General features: G+C 38.3%; 1 protein-coding gene across 3 annotated transcripts in view; it reads right to left on the minus strand.

Annotated features, from left to right (window-relative positions):
• Positions 1 to 24,299, minus strand: part of cntn3b (contactin 3b) — a 128,845-nt gene that overhangs the window by 43,776 nt on the left and 60,770 nt on the right. For 2 of the 3 annotated variants that reach the window (XM_008402637.3, XM_081607446.1), the window contains 6 exons: positions 20,691 to 20,789; positions 15,337 to 15,540; positions 12,303 to 12,405; positions 11,791 to 11,975; positions 3,095 to 3,231; positions 948 to 1,077 (listed from right to left, as the gene is read on the minus strand). In XM_008402637.3, coding sequence (XP_008400859.1) covers positions 948 to 1,077; positions 3,095 to 3,231; positions 11,791 to 11,975; positions 12,303 to 12,405; positions 15,337 to 15,540; positions 20,691 to 20,789 — 858 coding nt within the window. The remainder of the gene's footprint in view (positions 1 to 947; positions 1,078 to 3,094; positions 3,232 to 11,790; positions 11,976 to 12,302; positions 12,406 to 15,336; positions 15,541 to 20,690; positions 20,790 to 24,299) is intronic. The other variant, XM_081607447.1, reaches the window with a different exon arrangement.

Here is a 24,299-nt window from a genome sequence, read left to right on the forward strand (position 1 = left end):
CCTGAATAATGTGTAGTTGCGCCCCTGATAACACATATTCATGCCGGTTGAAATGTTCACACATTTTATGATGTTGCAGCTGCAAACCTCAGTGCATTTGGATCTAAAGTATTTTCCAGCTTTGCAAATGAATCAAATGGTTAAATTGCAGCGCTGTAGGAGGTTTTTTAATCTTAATTGCAAAATGTTTATCTTTTTTGTAAAGTTTTGGTTTAATTATTGTTTTGACTACATAGCTATTTCAGCAAATAATTTTTAGTCTGTGTACTCACATTAACAACAAATTGATTTGTAAATTAGTTAATGATTATTTCAATGTACAGATCAATAAATCAATGAGTCATCAGGAATAATAAATATTCACAATACTGAAACAATCCAAACAAATCATTTTAGGGTAAATATTAAAGTTTTTATGTCAGGGATATGAAAATATTTGGTTTTAACTGCAAATGACATTTTCAAAATTTAGGCTTTTAATTAAGCTTTATTACAAAACTGCACAGTTTCATTCTTCAGATGCAAATAAACATCATATTGTTTATCATAAATTCATCCTGCAGCCTATACTCATCATCACATTGGAGCGGGCCCTCATTAGGACCATCAAGTGTTCATCGTATTACCAAGAGAGAGAATTGAATTTCTCATGGAGCCAGTCATCAAAGCTCTGCAAAAAAATCGATAAAGGGTCTACAGGAGAAAGCATGCCACGAGGCATCACCTTCGTAGTATCCCCAATCAATGGACGAAACGACTGGAAGTAAAATGAGACACTATCAGATTTATACTTTCGCCCGGCAGAGCCCCCACGGTGATAGCAAATGCGGGCGCAGACTGATTTCTCAGTAACATTATACAGCGAGGCTGCTTTCCCTATCTAAGCAGATGATTGGATGCACTGAAAGATAAGCAGAACGAGAGCAGGAGAAGGGAAGCAATCTTACCTAACACCATTAGCTGGGCACTGGAATAAACACTGCCATGTTTGTTTTCGGCCACACACTGATACATCCCGGAATCTGATAGGTTTAACGCGGTTATGGAGAGGGCTCCGTTTTCGATTTCTACCCGGGCCTGCAGAGCAAAAAGAGAAATAATTCTGCATATCTCTTGCAAAGGCTGGCGTTCTTACGTCCAAAAGGCACAGCGGGCAAATATTCACACATCCATGAAGAGAGAAGTAGAGCAGAGGAGGAAAAATATCAAAACAAAATCCTGGTGTCTCCATGTATTCAAAGTGGAAGAAACTAGGGCGCAAGTTGCTAAAACTGCGAATTCGAATATGAGACGCAGAAATTAGGAATTGCAAGCAAAAGCACATATGGTCTATCAAAATGTCATTTGTTTTCTGTAAAACATTCGACTGGAAATGCGATGGCGACGGCATTTCCAATCAACAAGTGATTTTAACCAAATAAGCTGGTGAGAGATTCAAACTGCTTCACAGGGGGAGTTGAACAAGACTTCTTTAATTATACTCTCACAATATGACAGTCGATATACCACGCTAAATTAGCTATAAGCTTACTAAAAACATCAAAATACACATACACAGGCTCTATACATTTACATCTCTTTGAAATGTGTCTGAACCGGTTATTTTCTCTTCCCAAGGCAGCGTTTGTGAATTTGCCTTAATTTTCCTTCTATTATCCAACCGCTTAGTGAGAGCTCTATCAGGCTAAAGGTTGAGATGTTAAACTGACTGATATTAAAGTGACTGACATGTTGAATAAGGTTGATATGGTTTCTTGTTCAATCATGACAACTACCATTCTGATAGTAGAGCCATGGTTCTCAAACTGCTACATGTGCAGGGTTTCCTCTAGAAAACCTGCTAAGACCAGTGATAGGCGCACTAGAGCAATCCTCTGTGTTTTTGTGTAAAAAATTATTAAAAGTTTTAAAATTTGGGCAAGCACCATAATTTCAAAAGAGAACAGGTACAGGGACAGTGCAATTGAGTATGCATTCCCTTGCACTCAATTCAATGCGTCAACTATAAAACTAGCTTAATCTGCCTCTACAAGTGTATAAAAAACAATTTTAAATGAACTTAGCCAGGTGGGGGGAGTGAATCATTTACCAGACACACCATTCTACTACTTCTTGACATGTCAAAAAACTCTACCACCTGAGCACTATAGTTCTCAAACCTCTTGTATACCACATACACATGGGTTTGCAGCTGAATCAATGGAACAGTAACTCAGCATCTTAGCAATGACCCAATAATCACCTAAACACAGCCCACCCTTTGCAGAATTTCTAATTTAACATGTCGGATGCTTTAAGGTGAACATGAAACTAACGGCTTGCCTTACTATGCCTAAGGACTTGGGGGAACATATAGAGCACTGAAATTTTAATCCCAAATGGGTGGGTGTCTGATCCTTTACTAAAAACGAAGTAAAATTAGATACGGGCCACACTGCAACAGTAACATGCTATGATCAAAAAGAACATCATACATTCTACGCTCTGGATTTCAATAGACATGTACTATTCAGAAAGGGAGGGAATGAATAGGAAATAGCTAAAGATTGTGTGGTTCAAATGTCACAAATCCAAAATGCCCGCCATGTCATTTTGGATAAAACAGTGGTAGATCAGTAACTATTTTTTGTTTTTTACATTCAACAACTTGTACGTCAACAAATAAGTAAAAACATTTGAAATGTTTTGATATTTTGCTAAGAAGAAGTTAGCCTAGTTTCTTAAACTTTCAATTGGTTGATGATTAACTTGGATTGTCATTCCCAGATCTAGTAAGTGATTCTCTAGGAAAAATTAAACTCAGCATGACTTGGCAAAAAATGTCAAATTAAAAATTAAAAAATTAAATTAAAAAAAAAACAATTTTATTATTTAATTTATACATACACTATGTGTTATCCCATCAAGTTGTGAAACCATTCTGCAAATATGCAAACTGTGAGAAGCACGTAACACACATTCAAGTGTGGTGATACACTCAGCTAAGCACCTTCTCTGCATATGTGGAGGAATAGATTGCTGACTATTACCCATCTGGAAATTGTGCATCGTCTCCTCAGTATAACTGAAGCAAAAATGCAACAAAAGCCCATACCTCAGCCACCATTTGCTCGCCATTCTTCAGCCAGCTGTAGGACGGTTTTGGCTTTCCATTGGCCTTACACTCCCAGAAGAGGTTCTCCTCGATGGACCGAGCAGTGTCTGTTATTGTCTGGAGCCACTGAGGTTTAGCTTGGAAAAAAATGAGAGGATTACCTGCTCAAACATGTATTTTAATTATCACGGCTCTAGGGCACATCCAGAGCAGTATCAGGCTTGGCAATGCCTGATACTGCATTGAGGCTTGCATGTGACACTTTTAGCACATGGTTATCAAAACAAGGATGTAACGAGATATCAATCCACTAGATCTCACAGTTTTAGAACAACTGTATTCAATATGGTGTCCATTTTGCAAAGTCTTATCCAACAACTTTGACAGGTGAAGTAAGTGTCAAGTATTGATAGGAGCCCTTATTACGAAGTTGCATGCTTTCAGTTTCACTTTTGTGTTTAAGACTTTTATTTTGAGCTAAGAAAGCCCCCCTGTTATGTTGAGTCGACTAACGAAGACTTCCTGTAGAGCACACTAACAGCTCTCAGTTGCAAAAGCATTGTAGAAGCTTTCACCACTTTTAAGTAATGTGTGTGGAAGCATTTTAGGAACTCAGTTGAACAAAGGAATGAAGACACAGCAAAGAAGATACAGGCCATTTGTAAGGACTAGCTAACGGTTAGCCACTAATAAAGCTAAAGTTGACTTTCAGGCACTAAGCTAAATGGTTATGTAACATGTATACTCAACATTGAACAGTCATATTTTAATAGTTTGGGATTTATGAAACCATTGCTTTATTCATATATTTTACTGCAGTAAGAAATACAACCGCGGTTTTTAAGGACTAAACTGTATTCCCAAACAGTTGTACTAGCTCATAATTAATAAGTTCACAGCAGTGAAATGTCGTTATGGAGTTGACCAAACTATAAAGTTTTGAGCTCTGTTGAGATTTATGCCACTTTAACTGAACAGGGCTCAATATTTTATAGCTAATTTGTGTCGAACACTCAAAAAGTTTGAGTGTAGTTTCATGATGTTAGCAACGTCAAGACGTCATGACTTTCTGGTGGGTGGGTCTTAATCTCTCCCTCAGGTAAGGTGAGTCAGCCATCTTGAATTTAGTAACGCAACATATGGTATATTTTTAAGTAACCATAGACCCCAAAAGGCATCAAATTCAGAGAATCTCCCCACTAACAAAACTAAAGCTGGCACTAAAGTCTACATTATAAAGTCCATCAATCCATTTTCTAACACCCTTATTCCTTAGTGGAGTCTATCTCCAGCTAACGTTCCAGGCAAGAGGCAGGGTACAGCTTGGACAGGTCACCAGTCTGTCGACACTCATACCTGGGGAAGAATTAACATGACAGTCATGTTTTTGGACTGTGGGAGGAAGCCGGAGTACCCGGAGAGAAGCCACCATGCACAGGGAGAACGTGCAAACTCCATGCAGAAAGACCCCGGGCCAGGTATCAAACCCAGAAACTTCTTGCTGCAAGGCAACAGCTTTAACAACTGTGCCACTGTGCAGCCGACATTGTAGTCATCTTTTAAAATAATTTGACATTTTTTAAACCATTGGGTTTTTTTGTGAAAACACAAAACTTATAGACTCATAAAAACATCAAATATTCTCATATGATGTTATTAATTAAAATTAATTTACTTTTGATATTTGACTTAAAGTCTACCAGTGACGTGCGGTGAGGTTCATTGCTGGTGAGGCACTGACTTACGACTTAGACACTATGCATGTTAATGGACGTACGGAAATTTTGCGCAGGCATACAACGCTGAGGGGCAAAAAGACTAATCTTCTACATGTCACCCATAGCCATGTTAACTCGGCGAAACTTAAAAATGTGGATATTAATTTTGTGCTATGTCCACAGCAAAGGGAAAGAGGTATTCGCCACGCTACACGCAGACTCGTTGCCAATAACAACTGACAACAATGCCACTTCATGTTTTAGGATTTAACACCAAAAAAACATTCAAGAATTTTGCGCACAAAACAGAACATTCCGTATGTTGTTGTAGTACGTTTTACGCTTACTGTTTAATGAATAATTGCTATGGTAGATTATCCAGATAGCACACAATGTTAAATCAACGTTGAAAAATAGTTAGAATCGTTGATTTTTGGTTGAAGTCGACAAATGACTGTGGATCAACTATAAAACACACTCTAAAAAGAAAGTAGTTGAACCAACTTAACTGAATTGCTTCTGTAGGTAACAAGCAATTCAAATAAGTTTATCCAACTGAATTTATTAAATGTATCCAACTTAGGTTATTAAGTTTAACCAATTCAATATATTATAATCATCCAACTCAATTTGTCCCTCGGAGGAGGGAGCTGGAATTGAACCATCAACCTTGTGATCACAAGACAACTGCTCTACCCACAGAGCCACAGTGGCTTACCAGGGAATCTGTCCCTGGTTAGCTTGAGTCGTTGTGTCAGACGAGGGATACAAATGTATAGGACTTAATTATTTAAAGTAAAGTCAAAGTGAATCCAGTGTGTTTCAGCCCTGGTCCTCCAGCCCTTACAAGTTGTAGGTATTTCCCTGATTCGGCACACATGATTTTAATTGATGTTTGATTAACGGGGTTTTGCTGAAATGAAAACACGCAGGTCAGTTTGCCTTGAGGACTTGGTTTGGGAAAGAACTCGTGATCTAAATGTTCAATCAGTGAAAGCTGTTTTTCACACCCCTCTACACACACACCCCTTTCCCTCCACCCCTCACCTGGCCCCATCTACCCCATCTCAAACTCCTCCCCTCCTCCTTGGGTTCTGGGTGAAACAATTTTAATTTTAGGTGAGGGTTTTAAATATTCACATTTTATTTTGTTAAAGATTTTTTTTGGCTCTAGGGGCCTTTATTTAATTAATTGACAAGAATGGAGGAAGACATGCAGGCCAGGAATCGAGTCTGTGACAGCTGCGTCAAGGACTGGACCAGGGGTGGGCAACTCCAGGGCTTGAGGGCCGGTCTCCTGCAACTTTTAGATGTGTCTCTACTTCAACACACCTGAGTCAAATAATAAGGTCGTTAGCAGGACTCTGGAGAACCTGCCTTAACAGAGGAGGTGATTCAGCTATTGGATCCAGGTGTGTTCTACCAGGGAGACATCTATGAGTTGCTGGACACCGGCCCTCGAAGACCAGGTTGCCCATCCCTGGACTAAGGCCTCCATGTGTGCAATCTGTGCAGTTAGTTGCACCCCTCATCACCTTCTCATCTCCCCCTACTCCCTTCCAAAATTCGCCACACCCACTTGCTCCTCCCAGCCTTCCCCTCTTTACCCTCTCTCATCCCTTCTTCCCTCCCCCAATCCTTGAGCTCTGGGTCAGAGCATTTTAATACTAAGTGGGGATTAATCATGTTTCAAATTACGCACTACATGTTGAGAACATTGGGTTGTTATTCCTTTATGTACATTTTCTTACTTGTCTGTAAATATTATTACTGACTGTGCATAATGTGTTGACACAAAAACATCTACAAGTCTCTACTAGGAGTTGTACAGTCCGACTCCCCCTTTTTACACTAGTGGTTTGTCCCAACCAAACACCCATTTTGCTGCTGGTTTGTTTGCAACTGGTTTCTGAATTGAATTCTCCTCTGAGCAGTTTTATGGTAAGTTTTCAATATTACTTTGATCTTAAATGTGTTTATTGAAAAATAAGGGCATTGTTTTGTGCCCATAGTAATCCTGGTTATTTTAGGGCAAAACAGATATTTTTAATAATTGAGATCATGTCTCATTTTGTATTATTTTCATCCTGCCCACAGCTCCAGGCCTAAGTATGAAATCCTGCGAGAGTTTGTGAGATTTGAGTTTTTTAAAATAGGGTGGGGCCTATTGTTTGGTCTGAGAGAGCATGTGGTGGACAAAGAAGTGGAAGGCTGGCTGCTCCAGGTGGGCTTTAAATTGTTGTGATAGTAATCACTTGTTTTTCAGGCAGGAGGGTCTTAGCCACGAGACACAGGTTGCCGACCACGCTGAGAGACGGAGAGACGAGAGTCGTCTGGTGATAAATGCAATTTAAATTGGAACATGACAACGTTGGATTTAGAAAGAAGTGACTGTAATAGTATGGAGTGTAGTGAAGAGGAAGGAAGGAGTGGGCAGAATGAAGATAAAGAGTGGGACTTGGTGGGAAAGGGTGGAAAGAAGCAGCGAGCTGCCGAAAGAAAATCAACGCCAGTATGTGCTTTACAAGTAGAGTCAGGAGAAATGCCATTATGCATTAGAAGACACCAGCTAATTGTCAATTATTGGATAAGTTTAAAAGGACATAATGCAGATCACCCGGTTAAGAAAGTATTAGAAAAGTGTTGGGAAAGAGGAAAGAAACAAATTGATAGCTTTGGGTGGGTTGGGGATGATGGAGCGAAAATTTGTAATGTATATTATAAGGAATTTAGTCCAACTGTATTGTGGCCTGTGAGACCTACATGGACTTGGAAATATATTAATGTAGACAGTTCACTAACACATATTAAGAAAAGGAACACACTAGATATTTGCGAAGAATTTTATAATCAAATGCAGAATAAATATAATGATTACTTGCAAATTTATACTGATGGGTCGAAAGACCCTAAAAGTGAAGCAACCAGTATAGCTGTAGTGATTCCTGAATTAAAGATTAATATTTCAAAAAGAACATCTGATTATTTGAGTGTATTCGCAGTGGAATTGTGTATTATTTTAGTAGCTTTAGAATGGGTGGAGGAAACTAATAGGAATAAAATAATAGTTTGTAGTGATTCTCTATCTGCGTTGATGAGTATCGGAAAGGGACGTACAAAAAATCATCAAAATATTCTATATGAGATTATGGTGGTTCATCATAGGATATGTGAACAAAATAAAAATGTTATATTATTCTGGACTCCTGCTCATGTAGGTGTCATAGGGAATGAAAGGGCAGACAGGCTGGCTAAGGAGACGATTAAAAAAAGATATTGACATGCAAATAAAGTTATCTAAATCTGAAGGTAAAAGTATAATTTGGAAAGAAAGCAAAAAGATGTGGGAAGCTAGGTGGGTAAATGGTAGACATTTATTTAGGATACAAAATACAATCGATGTAGAAAGGATAAGAGGAATAAACAGGAGGGAGGAGGTAATTATAAATAGAGTAAGAACCGGGCATAGTTTCCTAAATGGAACTCTTTTTAAGATGGGGAAACACCTTACTGGTTTATGTAGATGGTGTGGTGATGTAGAATCAGTGGAACATGTTTTGATCAAATGTAGAAAGTATGAAAGCCGAAGAAGATTATTAAAAACGGAACTAGGTGTTAGTAGGGAATTGGTATTTGAGAAGGTGATCGACCAATTGAATAGTATTGAGGGGAAAAAAGAAGATTTTTCGTTTTTTTAAAAACATTGGGATCTTTAAGAGAATTTGAGGGGTAGTTGGTAGGAGTCAATAGAGGGCAGTAGTGCAACATAAATGGATGCAAGCTGCCATTAAAACCTAAAAGAAGAAGAAGAAAAAGACTTGTTTTTCATTTATGTGCTTAGATGTGTCTCCGTTCCAGAACAACTGAGTTATATGACTTCATGACGATCTGCAGCCATCAAGAAGTGGAGAAGGTTGTTGATCATCCACAGATTAAATCCAGGTGAGACAGAAAGGAAACACGTAAGGCAGGTGAAACACTGAACTAAACCTGCTAATGACTGATTCAGTCTGTTGATTCTTGGATTGGTAACTTGTTAAATTGAACTGGTATAATATCACTGTTATCTTTATCAGCATATGGACATTTTGTAATTAATTTAATAAACTTATTTGGAAATATTTGTAGATGATTGAAGATTAAACCAGCTATTTGATGTAAGTTTATTCTGTATAAATTATAAATAATTTTTCCAATTACAGTATAAATCACCTTTTGCTCTATTAACTGTCTCTGGTGTGTTAAATAAACCCTGATCCTCCCTGAGTTTTATCTTCAGGTTTTCTGATAAACAGCCTTTATTTTAAATATTGATTCCCTCATTTTAACATGAGTGCAGCATCATAAATCATACACTAGACTGCAGCTTCATAGGTAAATGTAGTTGTATATGTAAACATTAAGATGAATATTAATGAACAGTTGAGATAAAAATTAACTTATCAGTGAGTGTACATGGGGAACTATATGGTTTGTATTTGTTCTCAGACCTGTAACCAGTACACTGGTTAATCTTTCAATGACTTTCAGAACTTTTCAAATGTTTATCATATTTCTAACCAGCACCTTCCTCACTTTTATTTTTGTGTTTTTCAGCCGTTGCTCTGCAGTTTGACCAAAAGCTGACTCTTGAGGACTGCAGTAAAACTGTCAAGTGGCTTCATTACGCACCAGAACGAGAGGAAGACATCACAAGGAATCAAAGTGACTCCAACCAGAGTCTAACTGGGGTTACCACAACTTGTACCGTTTTGCTGGTTCATACAGTACAAAGCTTAACCTCCTGGACTCTGCTCTTCTGTGGACAATAGACTGTTATTCTGACAGTCAAAAAGGAGTCAAATATGTTTAAAGATCTGTCCCTCTTAAATAAAATGTTATATCAAACTTATGTTGTCATTTTTAAACTTTTGTACCAGTTTACCCATGATCTGCCAATAATGGTGTTTAACACCAGTGAAGAAAACTTTAGTGGCATGTTATGTAGACCTATCGGACCTAAAAATGTACATAAATCCTTAGCTTTCATTCAATATGAAATCAACCCAAATCTGCATGCAGATCCACATTCAGATGAAGGTTGAATCAACGTTGTTTCCTAAGTGATTCAATGAAAAATCAACACAAATATGCATGTAAATTGACATACAAATGATGGTTGAATCAACATTGATTCCTGACTAATTCAGTGTAGAATCAACAGAAATGTGTGCAGATCCTCGTTCAGATGAAGGTTGAATCAACATTGACTCGTAACTGATTCAGTGTAAAATCAACACAAATATGCACGCAGATCCACAGTCAGAGTGCTGAATCAACATTGATTTAATGTAAAATAAACCAATGTGTGCAGAACCACATTCAGATGAAGGTTGAATCAATGTTGATTCCTTACTGATTCAATGCAATATCAACACAAATATGCATGTAAATTGACATGCAAATTACAGTTGAATCAACATTAATATGTCAGTTATGGTTGAAACCCTAACGTTGATTCAGCATTCAAGTCACCGACCACTTTCAATGTTGTTTCAATGTCAGCGTTCAACGTTGATTCAATGTTTCTGGCTGACATTGATTCAATGTTGTTACAATCATTCTGTGCTATCTGGGTAACTACTACTTCTACTTTACTGAATTATTTATACATACAAACTGTAGCCCACAAAAGGCACATTTCATTAAAAGAACTAAACAAAAACATCTTATTGCTGTCTTACCTTTACTTATCAATTAAATCCATGCACCGCTAATTCTGCACAAAAATATCCGTTCATCCAAAGCCAAGTCTATCCTCGGCATGTCTTTTCTACTCCGTTTAAGAATCGTCAACTGTCTCGAAGCAAAACCTTCAGCTCCGGTTTTGGTCTTCCTTTAGTTATTATCTCCTGCTTCAATTGAAAATCCACTTTAGATCCATTTTTTGTTTATGTGTAGAAATGTAGTCTTTCATGTTGACGTCGGAAGAGAAAACAAATATATCGCTGTACTTTACTTATTTACTGTATGGCTAGCTGCATGGCTAGCTCACCATGTCTTACTCTGCAGTTGTGGAGTCACAATATCTGAGATCATGAGTGCCCCCAGCGATGAGGCAAGAGACCTGCCTGCCTCACCTCGTTCTCTGTTGTTTCTGTTCGCTCCTCCGCGCACAAAACACGATACACACACAGTTGGTGACAAAAAACACTGTAAATTATATACATAAGCGAAATTATGGAAAATCAGTCCATATATTAAATGTTTTTTAGCCATTTTATTGCCAGTGTACAGACAGGACGAACATGCTCTCATAGAATGGCAGCCAGTGCAGTTAGCGAGAGGTTGCGCAATCCCAGGTGAGGCTCAGCTTGCTGCTGCCTCACCGGCTTCGCTTCTGAGCATTTGAATATGAAAATGCGACAATCCGGCGATTTTGAAGAAAAAATAATCAGAATTGGTTAAGCTAAGTAAAAAATAGGTACTTTATAGTACAAACCACAGTGTGAAAATAGCAATATAAATGATTTTATTACTATTTTTCCATAATGGAAAAATACCCTGGCCGCACGTCACTGAAGTTTACGTTCAGGTCTGAAGACATATTGAAAGATTTTGGGTTCACAAGAATGGATGGAGACATTCCAAAGGTTTTTCTAATTATTTATTTAATTGAATTAATTTACGATGAGAAGATTACAAAGCGCCAGGTAAAGTGGTTCAAATGCTTCAAAACTGTTTGAAGACAAGTGTTATAATTTCATTACACCCAGGATCGATGTACATGTTTCATATGTCAGAGATCACTTTGATAACTTACAGTCCAACTGCAAAAAGTACATTTTGTGTTGTATTCAAAAACTAATTTAATTTTTATTCAAATGTATTCTGATTTAAATAAATTCAGCCAAATTACATATGAAATAAATTTTTTTTGCCACATTTAGAGAAACAAAAAAACTGCTTTGAAGAATATTTTTTTGACTTCTATCTTACCATGGTAAGAAATCCGACCTCGAGCAGCATTTTTGCCTCTCCGGTTCTCTGCGATACATTCATACATCCCCGCATCTTCCTGCTGAAAATTAGGGATTTCAAGGACGGCATTCGAATTCTTCATTTTGACTTTGCTGGGGAAAGGGACACCACTTGTTCTCCTCCAGCTTATTTCTGGGACAGGGCTGCAAAAAAAAAGAAAAAAGGAACAAAATTTGCCAGGCTTTTAGCTCTGTCACTGTGATCAAAGTGTGATTTCAAAGCAGGAAAGTAGATAGGACCAAGGTTTTGTGATTTATTTATCTATTTTTCAAAGTGTGCATACTCAGACTTTTCATCCTCTGTAGAGAACTTTGATTTATACATACATTTTATTTTTAAGTTGGCAGTTATTCTTATATATATTGGCAAATCAGATAAAGAGTACATGCTATTGTTTGCTTAAATAGCTCTAATTTATGTTGGAAATCAATCTACGGTTCATTTAACACACTAAAGAAAGCTGGACTTACTTTCCCAGAGCAAAACATTCCAATTTGACCACAGATTCTTTTGCAGCTGGAACTGAATCTGGAAAATGAACTTCTATTTTGGGCTCATACTCACCCATTACACCTACAAAACAGAGAGCACAACAGACAATGAGCTTTTTTTTATAGCACTGATAAACTGCAGACATTGCCCTGTGTGTCTGTATCAGAGACAGAGGACTGATAGAGTGGGACAGCTAGCACCAAAAGCCTTTATGGTCATGTAGCAAAGTGATCATTGAAGGAGAGAAGAAATAAGAGGCGGGTCATAAAAGATTCAGAGAATACATCATTGAAAAGATTAGCTTGGTGGAGATTACTTGCAGATATTTATAAAAGCAACTTAATTTTGGACTTTGTTTATATTAATTTCACTGGGATAGGTCACATGCTTCTGTTGCAAATATAGCAGCGTGCCCTTTGCTATTACCAGCTTCAGACCTGGTGCCCTGGAGCAAGAGCAGCTTTGGTGTCCTGTGTGCCTTCATGTTAAAAAGCAGAATGGATAGTGAAAAATGAGGGTATTGTTTTATGGAGGCATCAAAGCTAACAATAAGTAATAATCTGTTTGTCACGATCCGTATTTCTGTGTATTTATTTTTAAGGGTTTTCTGTGTTCAGTTTCTGTCCTGTTTCCCTGAGTCTCTGTGTTGTCCTGTCAGGCCTTGATTGTTCCCAGGTGTGCCTCGTTCCCTTGATTACCCTGTGTGTATTTAAGTCCACCTGTTGTCTTTGTCTCTTGTAGGGTCTTTGTCTATGATGGTTCGTCTGCCGGCACAGTTGAACTGGTAAGTCCTGTGTTGGCATTTGCTCGTCGCATCAGTCTTTGAATTCAGTTGCTACCGGTGCTGAGCCTCTGTGTTTCCGCTCTGCTGTGCTGCCTAAAGATCTGGACTGTTTTTGAGCTAATCTCTTCATCATTCATCATTTTCTCCTACTACCTGGGTGTTTGCGTCTCTCCTCACCACCACCTACCACCGCCTTATGACACTGCTGTGATTTAACAGTAATAACGTATGAAAACTACATGGTTACCAGTCAGTTCAGCAGTTTGGTTGAAGTGGTGCACATGTGGATAATCCTCTGAAATCCAGAAACTGGAGAGCACACTTCCTGTTAGGTGGCTAAACAAAGACCACTACAGCTCTAAAAGTAAGTAATATGGCTGTTTTGACTTATTTCAAGTCAGTAAAAACAAGAAACATGATGTTGAAAATAAAGGACTGCTATCTTTCACTCTTTATTAAAGAACAATTATTTAAAACAGCTGGCTAGCTACGAGTAGCATGCTAAGTAGCTAAGCACACTTGCTAACCTGCAGATACCCCAAGTAATCAACTAGATAACATTAGCTCGTCAAGCTACAGAGAAGAATGGCCAAAATACTTTTTTGCAGTTAGAAATTAAAAACCTACTAGTAAAATATAGACAGACATTTTTGCTTATGTCTATGTATGAAATGACTATAATAATGGAATAATTATAGTGATTTCACCATTGAAATTATAGTTATAATAATCAATAATTATAGATTATTATAATCAATGAGTTATTAATACATTTATTAATCAATACATTTATTGATTAATACTTATTTATTAATTTATTTATAAATTAATTAATCTAATAATAAAACTTAGTTTTATTATTATTACTATTAGTTTTATTAATAGTTATATAACTATTAGCTGTATTTTAGAAATGGGAGAAATAGCATTTTTTAAGCGTAAACAATTTAAAACAATTTAACTGTTCAATTACTAATCTGCAGTAGAAGAATCTCTGCAGATTAGTAACTGAATTGAATTGAAAACAAAATGAAGACACTAAGAGATTTTCAACAGAAATCCCCTAAAGAAATGTTGATGTATTTCTGTCTGAAAATGGTTAAAAAAGTGAGGTCCAACCACACTAAGTGCTGAAAAAAAATTTCATTGTAAAATCTTATTTTGGCTTGGAGCTATATTTTAACCAGATTGCCTATAATATAAATTCCAACACTATGCTGAGTGTGAAAGAGAAAACTTGAGCTTGACAGGCTAACTAGAGATGAGAACTTTCATTCCAAAAAAACAAATCTTGCCTGGGATGGAATTGTTTTCCTGTAAAACAATAGTATCATAATTGTCAGACAGCTGCAGTGGAGTTCTACAGTCCTAAAAAAAATCTGAAATCTAAAAACAAGTGTCTTAAGAGTTTTAGCATGGAGCAGTTTGTGTAAAATTCATTTAATTTGAAAATACTAATTAATTTTAGACTGCTTTAATTTTATAACAGAAATTATAATACGTTTTGTTCCAAGTAAGTGTTTCACAGAGGGGATCACTGGTGCTGCACAACATCTTTTCTATTTACCATGTCCATGTAAGCAATTATTGGATTTTGTGGATTTAACTGCTCATTGCAAACATGACACTTAAAGGCTGGTGTTAACATTGATCATTATGACGTCTAAATATTAATTTCCCCTTAATAAAACAGTATCTGTGTTTATAAATGTGGACATAATTCTGTTTATATTTCATTAATGTCAAAAAACACAATTTTGGAATTGCAATGTTACCATTAGATAAGAAGCAATTAAAATCACACATGAATAAGTTCATAAGTCATCAACACACATGCTGCGCCATCATTCTCCTACCGATTCATCTTCTTCATCTTTTCTGCCAGTAGTAACATCCAGTTGTTGATCAAATGACTCATGTAATGTGAAAAAAGTATTCCCATCGCAGATTTGTGAAACACAAATTTTGATACAGCCAAAAAATTACCTCATCCCAGTGCAAAAATGTTTTATCAAAAAGCTTGAACTTTCTCCAAAATTGACTTGTTTCCATTAAGCAGATTTATTTTTGTAATTCCAATTTGCACAATAGAACAGCAGCTTACTGACAGTTTTAATATCTTGTTAAAATAAAGGAAAGTAAAATTGCAGCAATAGTGAAATTTATGACAAATGAATGCCAAAAAATACAGTAATGGACAGCCTGAGAAAATGTGTTGTTGTTTTTACCATCACTCCTGAGAACCAGTGGTGTTGGGGAGCTGAGAGCTTTCTGCTTTGTGACTGTGTTGTTCACCACACAAGTGTAGTTGCCCACATCAGAGGGCTCCACTTTGGCTATATACAGGCTCCCGGTCTCTTGGGAGATGAATCTTCGGCTGTCTTGTTGGACAGAGTACGGGTATTCATTGAAGATCCACGCAAATATCAGCTCTGAGCACAGACAAAAACAGCTTAGTTCAGTGTTTGTCCACACAGATGGAATAACTGAATCAAAAGAACTCCTTTTTGGCCTTATGTTAGCATATCACATTATTTCCATCCCCTTTTTCAGGTTTCCATCGAAGGAGATACCAAGAATGCAATAACCATCGGTGCAAAAAAAAGCAGAACAGAGGAAAGAGAGCGAAACAAACTGGATTACAGCGCATCAGTGGCCCTCTCCTGACACATGGCCTCCATTCTCCGGGTCCCCGAGCAGCTCAGTTAAGGGCATCATGAATGTACAAATGGATTGAGAGATCAATGGATTGACATACATGAATAAGAACATGCTATCACTTCTTTTCACATACGACAGGACCCCCACTGAAAAAGAGGAAAGACCTGTCAGAAGAATTACATTGTCCATTCATTTTCTAACACCCTTGTCCCTTAGTGGGGTCGGGAGGGTTGCTGGTGCCTATCTCCAGCTAACATTCCAGGCGAGAGGTAGGGTACACCCTGGACAAGTCGTCAGTTTGTCACAGGGCAATACAGAGAGAAAGACAGGACATACAAGCACACACTCACACCTGTGGAGAATTAGCCTGACAGTCATGTTTTTGGACTGTGGGAGGAATCCAGAGTACCCAGAGAGAACCCACGCATGCACACGGCAAACATACAAACTCGGTGCATAAAGTGCCTGGGCCGGGAAATGAACCCAGAACCTTTTTGCTGCAAGGCAACAGCTCTACCAACTGTGCCACTGTGCAGCCCAGTTATGTTGTCATTGTCCATAAATGGAGGTGTGTCATGCAATCTTTCACTTCAGGGGCGGTATCTGAGCCAAATAGGTGAATGTAACAACTGTCCATCATGTCCAACATCAACCCGAAGGCAGGGGGAGACACTTAGCTTTTGACCGGCTGAAGTGTCCATACTGAGCGCAGCGATGCAGATACAAAGCTGCTTTTGATTAGGCAAGCACGAGAGCCACATAGCTTAGAGTCAGCATAACTCCCTTCTGAACCAGGCTGCTGTAATGAGCGGCGATGGAACGCCACACAGCAATTCTTCGTCAAACAACGACTGAAATACAACACAAATGCCTATGTGCAGAAAAAGTGCAAAGAGGCTCTTTTAAGTAAGTAAACAAAAAACTGTCGGACTACAGAAGCAGTACAATGGCAATTACTTCTGTATTGCGTTTCATTTTTCACATCTGGTGCGGTGCGATATTGCACGGGCTGGCAAAACGAGAAAGCTTTTCCCATAATTCAGAGTCAATCAAGCGTAATGAGAAGCCAAAGAAACGTCTTGTGCTGTAGGTGTCTAATACAGTTCAGTAGAGTGCAAGGTTATGAGGCACGTTGACGCTTTCAAATTTGAGAGGAAAGGGAAAAAAGGATTAGGAGGAGAGAGAGAAGTGACAGAGGGAGACTGCCTTACTTTCAGTCACTTTTTGAGAATGTGGTAAAACACAAAAGAACTACAGTTACAGCACACTGTCGCGCATAAGCCTGTGTCAGAGAGGGAAGCTGTCAAACTGTATTTCACACAGAGTACTCTGACCTATTATCCCAAAGACCAGCTGTACAATGCACTGCGACAAACTGTTCTCTTGTGAGACAAATTGGTTGTTCCAGTGTCCAAGCTATTGTATCAAGAGGTTGACAAGCTAGGCAGCAGCCATTGTGGCTGTCCTCGGTTTTCTGTATACATGGGGAGCTGTGGGGGGAGGGAGTGCAACTTAATCTTTTATTTGTAGCCTCTCATTTATAGAATACAGTCACATGGACGGTATCTTCTCTGAAATGTTTCCCCATGTACAGAGCAAGAGTTCTGTGCTCATTTGCAGTGTCTTGCAAATGATTGGTAATGACCTAATTTACATGTTGTCATGTTAAACTCACAAAAATGTGAGATTTTATGTCGATTCTATCAACATAAAAATCAGCATATGATTTTGAAAGTTTACCTGCAGGAAAACCTGCTAAGCCCAAGTGTGATACTGTGGCATAACTTGGAAGGTGGACAAGCTTTCTTTGCTTTTTCAGTTAATTCTGTCCATGTCCTACAAGCTTAGGTTGACCACAATGTCTTGGTATGGGTGAAGGGACAACCCAGTTGGTGAGCACTCCCTCACGCCCAGTTCAGTTTGTCTGCTATGAACCTAACTTAATGCATCTTTACTGTCACTGGTGACAGTAAAAATCCTATTTAAAATAAACAACATTTAGCCTGGTGGGGGGCAAGTAAAGCCTGGTTCCCCACAGGCTAATAATACCCTGGTGGAACTCTGCTTACATAAACACTTTCCCTGCAGTGCTCGTCTATGCTTAGGGTTGTAGTCCTGTTGGAAACTGAAGCTCTGCTCCAGTCTCAAGTCTTTAGTTTTCTTCCATGATTGTTCTCCAATTAGTTCCATCAATCTTCCCATTAACTTTGATTAGCTTCTTTGTTCTCACTGAAAAATAATCATGCTCTCATCACAAGGCCCAAAAAGATTCATTGTCTCATCTGACCACATAATTCTGTTACACATATTTGCTGATTCCCATCCAAAATTAATGTCTTTATTTTAATGACTGCTTTTATAAATGCCAGATTTTTGACATGAACGACTAATAGAACATCTAATGTCTTTGGTTCCTTTACAGTTGTGCCTTGTCCATTGCCTTTCTATGCAATTCCACTCTATTCTCATTTCCCTTCAGTGCACCATATAGAATTTCTCCCATTGAGAACAGTTTCTGATGAATTTCATACTTGTCAATCAGCAAACAGAAGAAGAAGTTGTGAACGATGACAGATATTTTTGCACAGTTTTAGAATTGTTGATTAGCAATGGCAGTGGAGAAAGTGAACAAAGCTGTTCAGTCCATGTTGGCCTTTAATAATGAGCAATTAAAGTCGGAACAAGAGGAATGTTTAAGACATTTTATTCCTGTCAAAGATGTGATTTCTCTCTTTACAGCACTCGCAATTTCCAGTAAACTTTGTAGCATAGTTTCCTTCACATTCGAGTTGGAGCATTACCATACACCACAGCCAAATGTTAGCAAATGGGTCAAATCAGATCCAATTGTTTTCTCCTTCATGCCTCCAGCAAGTGATTGTTTCTCAATAGCCAATAGTTCAGGCTTTTTGCACAAACCAAACCAGTGGGCGTTTTTCTACCAAGCTACTAGAGTTGATTCTTTGCTTTTTCATTTAATTCTGTCCTTGTCCTACAAGCTTAGGTTGACCACAATGTCTTGGTATGTGTTGGTATGGTAGCCATTATGTGGTAGTCAGTGGTTGATGGTTTGAATAGCCTGTGAGATGTACTTTGGTTTCCAAGAGGATGTTAGTTGACTAAGAAGACTGTTTCATGAATCAATTGGTTAAACAGAATTTTATTCAGTTTTATCAGAGTAAAGAGAGCTGAATACAAACATATGGGAAATCTTTATGAAACATAAATCCTTTTTTCTAACTTTACAGTTAGGCACAACTTTGTGTTGGACTATTGCATAAGAAATGCATGAATGCATTTGGAAGGCACTGAAAACAGCAAAGAAACAGTTAATTCCAACTTTGTAGTCCCAAATCTCCTTAATTAGCATTGTCATGGTTTTAGTCCTTTGTAAAATCAGAATCCTTTTAGCAATACTGTAAGCTATTGGTATGAAGATGTACCAAAAAGTCAAAGGTTTCAAAACGTATACAAGTCTGTTTAATGATACCTGAGAGAGTTCCAGAGTGACCAGCGTTGCTCTGAAGCATAAAGTAATACAGTTCTGCCCCTCCCACACCAAAAATAGTCTTCCACACTTTCCCCTCCTTTAGAAGTCTTTCTGCTTATAAAAAAATAAAACAAGGTGTGAAAAGTATTAGTGTTTTGCTGTTAAGGTTAGCTGCTAGAACAGATTACTTTATAAATGAATGGGTACATGTTCATGTTTGCGTTGTACCAAAAACGATGTACATCCAAAAAAATACAATGTTATACTGAATTAGTATGCTTATTTAAAAGCTATTATGAGATTTTCTGGCTGTTTATTCTATGTTTGATACAGAAGCGTTGAGCTGCCAGAGCTAAGAAATAAATTCAGGAAAGAATCTCATAACAAATTTTGTTATCTTGTGCAATAATTCAACAGTTCCAGGGTATTTACGCAAATATGATACAGTATGATCCTATTGCTGATATAAAAACAGAGCATCCTAAATATTGACTTTAACAATATTTTATTGCCATTTTAATTATCAAACTAACTGCCAAACCAAGAAAATAAATTCAGGAGTAATATCTTGAAATAACCAGAAAGTTTCTTGTTATGAGTTTCTTGAGACATAACTGATTATAATGAGACTTGTATCTCATTAAAGCCAAAAATATGCATTAGAGAGATGCATTTAGGCAAGAATACATGTTTGTGTCATCTAGAAGAAATGAAGTAATCAGAAGGAGCACTTTCATAGTGATAGTTGAAATAACTAATAGTTGCAAAGTCATCAAATTTGTGTAGGAAATGTTTGAGTGTCTGCAACAGACTGGCGACATGTCCATAGTGTACCCCGCCTCTCGCCCGGAACGATAGCTGGAGATGGGCACCAGCAACCCTCCCGACCCCACTAAGGAACAAGGGTGTAAAGAAAATGGATGGATGGATGTTTGAGTGTTTTTTGATGGTGAATCTTGAAACAAATGGTGCCGTTGCTGTCAGCTGCCATGGCATAGCCAACACAGACGGCAAGAAAAAAGAAAAATACAAGCGGCTTTCAATTATTCTCCAATGGTTTTGTTGCGTAATATTTCCCTTCGCTGTGGCATGTAACACTAGATTAAGAATATATTAATCTCCAGGTTTTATTTGGCTAACAGACTTGTTCTTTCTGCCCTCTGGCATGAGCAAAATTTCTGGTTGTAAACAATAACATGCAAGGGGTTCATACCAACTTTAAGAATATAATGTAAAATATTTGCATAAATGCTGTCAAACTGTTCAATTACTACACAAGGGAAAAATCTTCTGCTGCCCCATACATAATAAAATAAAAACAGATTTTTTTCCCCCTCAAATGTCAAAATAAAACAGGGAAAGTCCTTTGGGTATTTCTATAATCCAAACAAGAGTATACAAACAACAGCAGCTTGATGTGGCAGCACTTACCTCCAGAATGTGGGGGAGCTCCACATAAAAGTACTACTCCTTGGCCCTCACGGACGTTCACTGCACTCCTTACCGACTGCGTTTTGAAGCTGTCAAGATCTGATGAATCAGAAAAGATCACAAATGAATTTGTCAGCAGTTTAACAAAAGCTAAAACCCTCGGTAGCATATAGTACCGCGTTTGTCGCAGTGTTTCTTTGAACAGTTTATTCATCCTGGTTTCTTTGATGAGGTCGGCTTTAGAAACGGCACAACGCAGGTTTTTCCCTAAACTCCCCTCACGGAAACACAAAGTAAAAGATTGAGACTTTAACAGGCTGTCTGTGATTGCCCCGCAGGCGCCTCGTGACAGCAACTGATGGTTTCAAAGACGTCGGGGTGCTGATGAAATAGATGGACCTGTCTCGTTGATGTTTACTGCAGCAACATGGCAATTTAGGTTGCAGGGAAGAGATTAGACTGAAATGGGATAAAATTAGCAAGGAGGAAGGAAAATGCCGGTAGAACACAAGAGGGGAATGCATGACAAATGACAGTTTGTAGAGCCAGCAGCAATAAGTAACACAATTATTAAATGTGGTGTAATCTTGCACTTAAAAGCATTAGCTTCCCCATCAGTACTCTCAGCACTATCTATCGCCTGCAAATGAATGACCATTTGCTGGCAGGGACAGGATGAAAAAAATAACCTAAAAGCTGGCATGATAAACCACCCCTGGCTTCAAGACGGATGGGGGGATGAGGGGCAAGCTGCCGCAGTCCATTCTGCTCCCTGTCTCCAACCCCTGGCTAACAGCCTGGAGTAAGCCTTCCAAACACAAACAAAAAGAAAGTCAGTGTGACCGATAAGGGAAATTAGGAGAAGGGAAGATTATGGAGAGAAGTGGGACAGAGTTGCTGCTAAGATTAATGAGCAGCTCTACGTTGACCGCGGCGGACTCAAATGGAGCCAAGTCACGGCAGGGCCGCAAGAGGCAACAGGAGGAGGTGACGCACTTAAAACACACACGGAGGTAACATCCCTCTGATGTCAGCAGGTCGCCTTAATAAATACTGATGCTCTCTCCTCTAACGATGCTCCTGATTCTGAGGAGTCATAGCTGGTCTTCTAGCCTGCTGATCATCAGAACAGTGATGCCTTTAAAAGCAGGCAGGGGTGAATCAAAGAACTTCTAATTGCCTAGCAGATGAGAAAAAGTCAACTTGTTTGCCCAGATTGTGTAAATTTGAACAAAAAAAAGGATAAAGATGCTGCCAGGCTCAGTGCTTAGGGGTTGGGGTGGTTGTGTAGACTGAACAGAAGAGTAATGGGCTTCAGGGGAGTCAGCTGACCACACACTGTAACTCTGAAAGCTAGAGGCCAAACTCACTATAGCTGCAGTGATTCCTTTGTAAGCAGAATCAATCTCTGCCATATAAGAATAGCTGACCTAGAGATTACAAAGGGAGGCTATCGCAGTGCCAGGATGATTGGTCTGGGCAAGGACGCCAGTGTATAGACATTCCCTGTTATAATGTATCGTATCCGGCAGAATTCTTAAGCCAAGCTGATTCAGGGGAACCGCAGGACAACTCAACTACAAAATAGACAATATAAATGAATCTGGAAAATTCAATCAACTCAGGATTTACTAGAACCTTGAATAAAACCTCATACTGTCAGAGGGGAAATTAAGATTTATAGGTCCATTTGCGGCCAACTGATGCCCCTTGTTCGTTTCCAGAAGGTTCTTGTTAGGAGTTTAAAACAGGAGTCCATGACCGGAAAGTCCCAGGTCCCATAGCAGGACACCAAGCCAAACTAATCAAATCAAGTCCTCAACAGTCCTGCTTCACATTTGGTACAAGGTGTTTCTTTCAGTAGTTTAGTCATAGATTTCTACTGCTACATACTCCTTCCACCCACAAGCCACTGCAGATATCATGTCATGTTTACACACACAACTGAATTTTTTTGCACATTACCTAAAGGACTGTAAATTTATTCATTGTAATGAGTTAACACATCAGCAGCTTGACTAACAGAGCCAAGAAACAACAAAACCAAAAAAAAAAGACAGAAGCTCACAGCCTTGACGGAAAATGGAACAAAAGCTGGAAACTTCAAAAATACAGGTATTTCTAACTAGATAAATGAAGGCGTACCTGTTGAGTGATTTGATTCTTTTGAACACAGTGAACGGTAGGACTCCAGTCTCTGTTTTGTACTACGTAGCTTGCTTATAATGCACTGCACATATCAACAGCTATTAGTATTGTTTTTTAATTTAAAATTATTTAAAATTACGTGCAATTGATAGCAATGGGTGGATACTCTTTAGATTTTATGGTGAAGAAGTGGACTTTGTTTCTGTATTTTGCGACGTTTGAAGAAATATTAATTTTCCTCTTTCCTGTTTCTTATTCTTAAATATTATATTTAGCATTCCTAATTGCACTTTCTGAACCATTTGATAGAAGGTTTGTTGCAGTTTATTTTTTGCATGTTTGACCAAAGCAGTCAACTTATTGTCAAATGTCAATGTCAAATTTATTTATATAGCACTTTAAAACAGGTATAAAACTGCACCAAAGTGCTGTACAAGAAAGACAACACAAATGACAAAACAGAACACAAAACAATACATCAATTAAATGCCAAAGAGTAAAAATGAGTTTTAAGAAGCGATTTAAAATGATCCAGGCTGTGGGCAAATCTAATCTGGAAAGGTAAGTTATTCCATAAAACAGGAGCAGCAACAGAAAAAGCTCAATCTCCTTTCCTCTTAAGTCGAGTCCGAGGAACTGTCAGTAATAACTGATTATTTGATCGTAAAATTCTGGACACAGACCGGAATTTTAAAAGGTCCCGAAGATAAAGGGGGGCTAACCCATTTAAAACTTTATAAGTTAACAAAAGAATCTTAAAATCTATTTGATAAAAGACAGGCAGCCAGTGTAAAGATGCCAGCGTTGGCCTTATATGGTCATGCTTCCTGGTTCCTTTGAGAAGCCGTGCTGCTGCGTTCTGGATCATTTGAAGTCGCTGAATCTGTGATTTATCCATCCCTCTATATCAAGAGTTGCAGTAAATCCAGACGAGTTGTTATGAAGGCATGGATAAGTACTTCAAAGTCCTTAAAACAGAGGTAAGATTTAACTTTTGCTAAAAGCCGAAGGTGGTAGAAACTCGATTTAATGACAGAGCTAACTTCCCAGATAGCACACAATGTTAAATCAACGTTTAAAAATAGTTAGAATCTTTGATTTTTGGTTGAAGTCGACAAATGACGGTGGATCAACCATCAAACAACCATCCAATCAAACCGTTGAAACTGTGTCATTGAATCAATGTTGTTTTGTGGTTGAAATCTGATGACTGAAATGCCGAAGTCTGATTAATGGTTGATTTTTGGTTGAAGTTGACAAATGACGGTGGATCAACCATCAAACAACCAGCCACCTCTAGCCAAGTAACTAACGTTGAAACTGTGTCATTGAATCAATGTTGTTTTGTTGTTGAAATCTAATGACTGAAGTAGCGAGGTCTGATCAACATCTGATCAATGTTGAATCAATGTCAGCTGTTTTGCTCCTTCCCCTCCCCTCCTCCTCATTAGAGCTCTGTGT

Source organism: Poecilia reticulata, chromosome 5 (assembly GCF_904066995.2).
Source record: "Poecilia reticulata chromosome 5, P_reticulata-male-v2, whole genome shotgun sequence".
In the NCBI taxonomy this organism is placed as follows: Eukaryota; Metazoa; Chordata; class Actinopteri; order Cyprinodontiformes; family Poeciliidae; genus Poecilia; species Poecilia reticulata.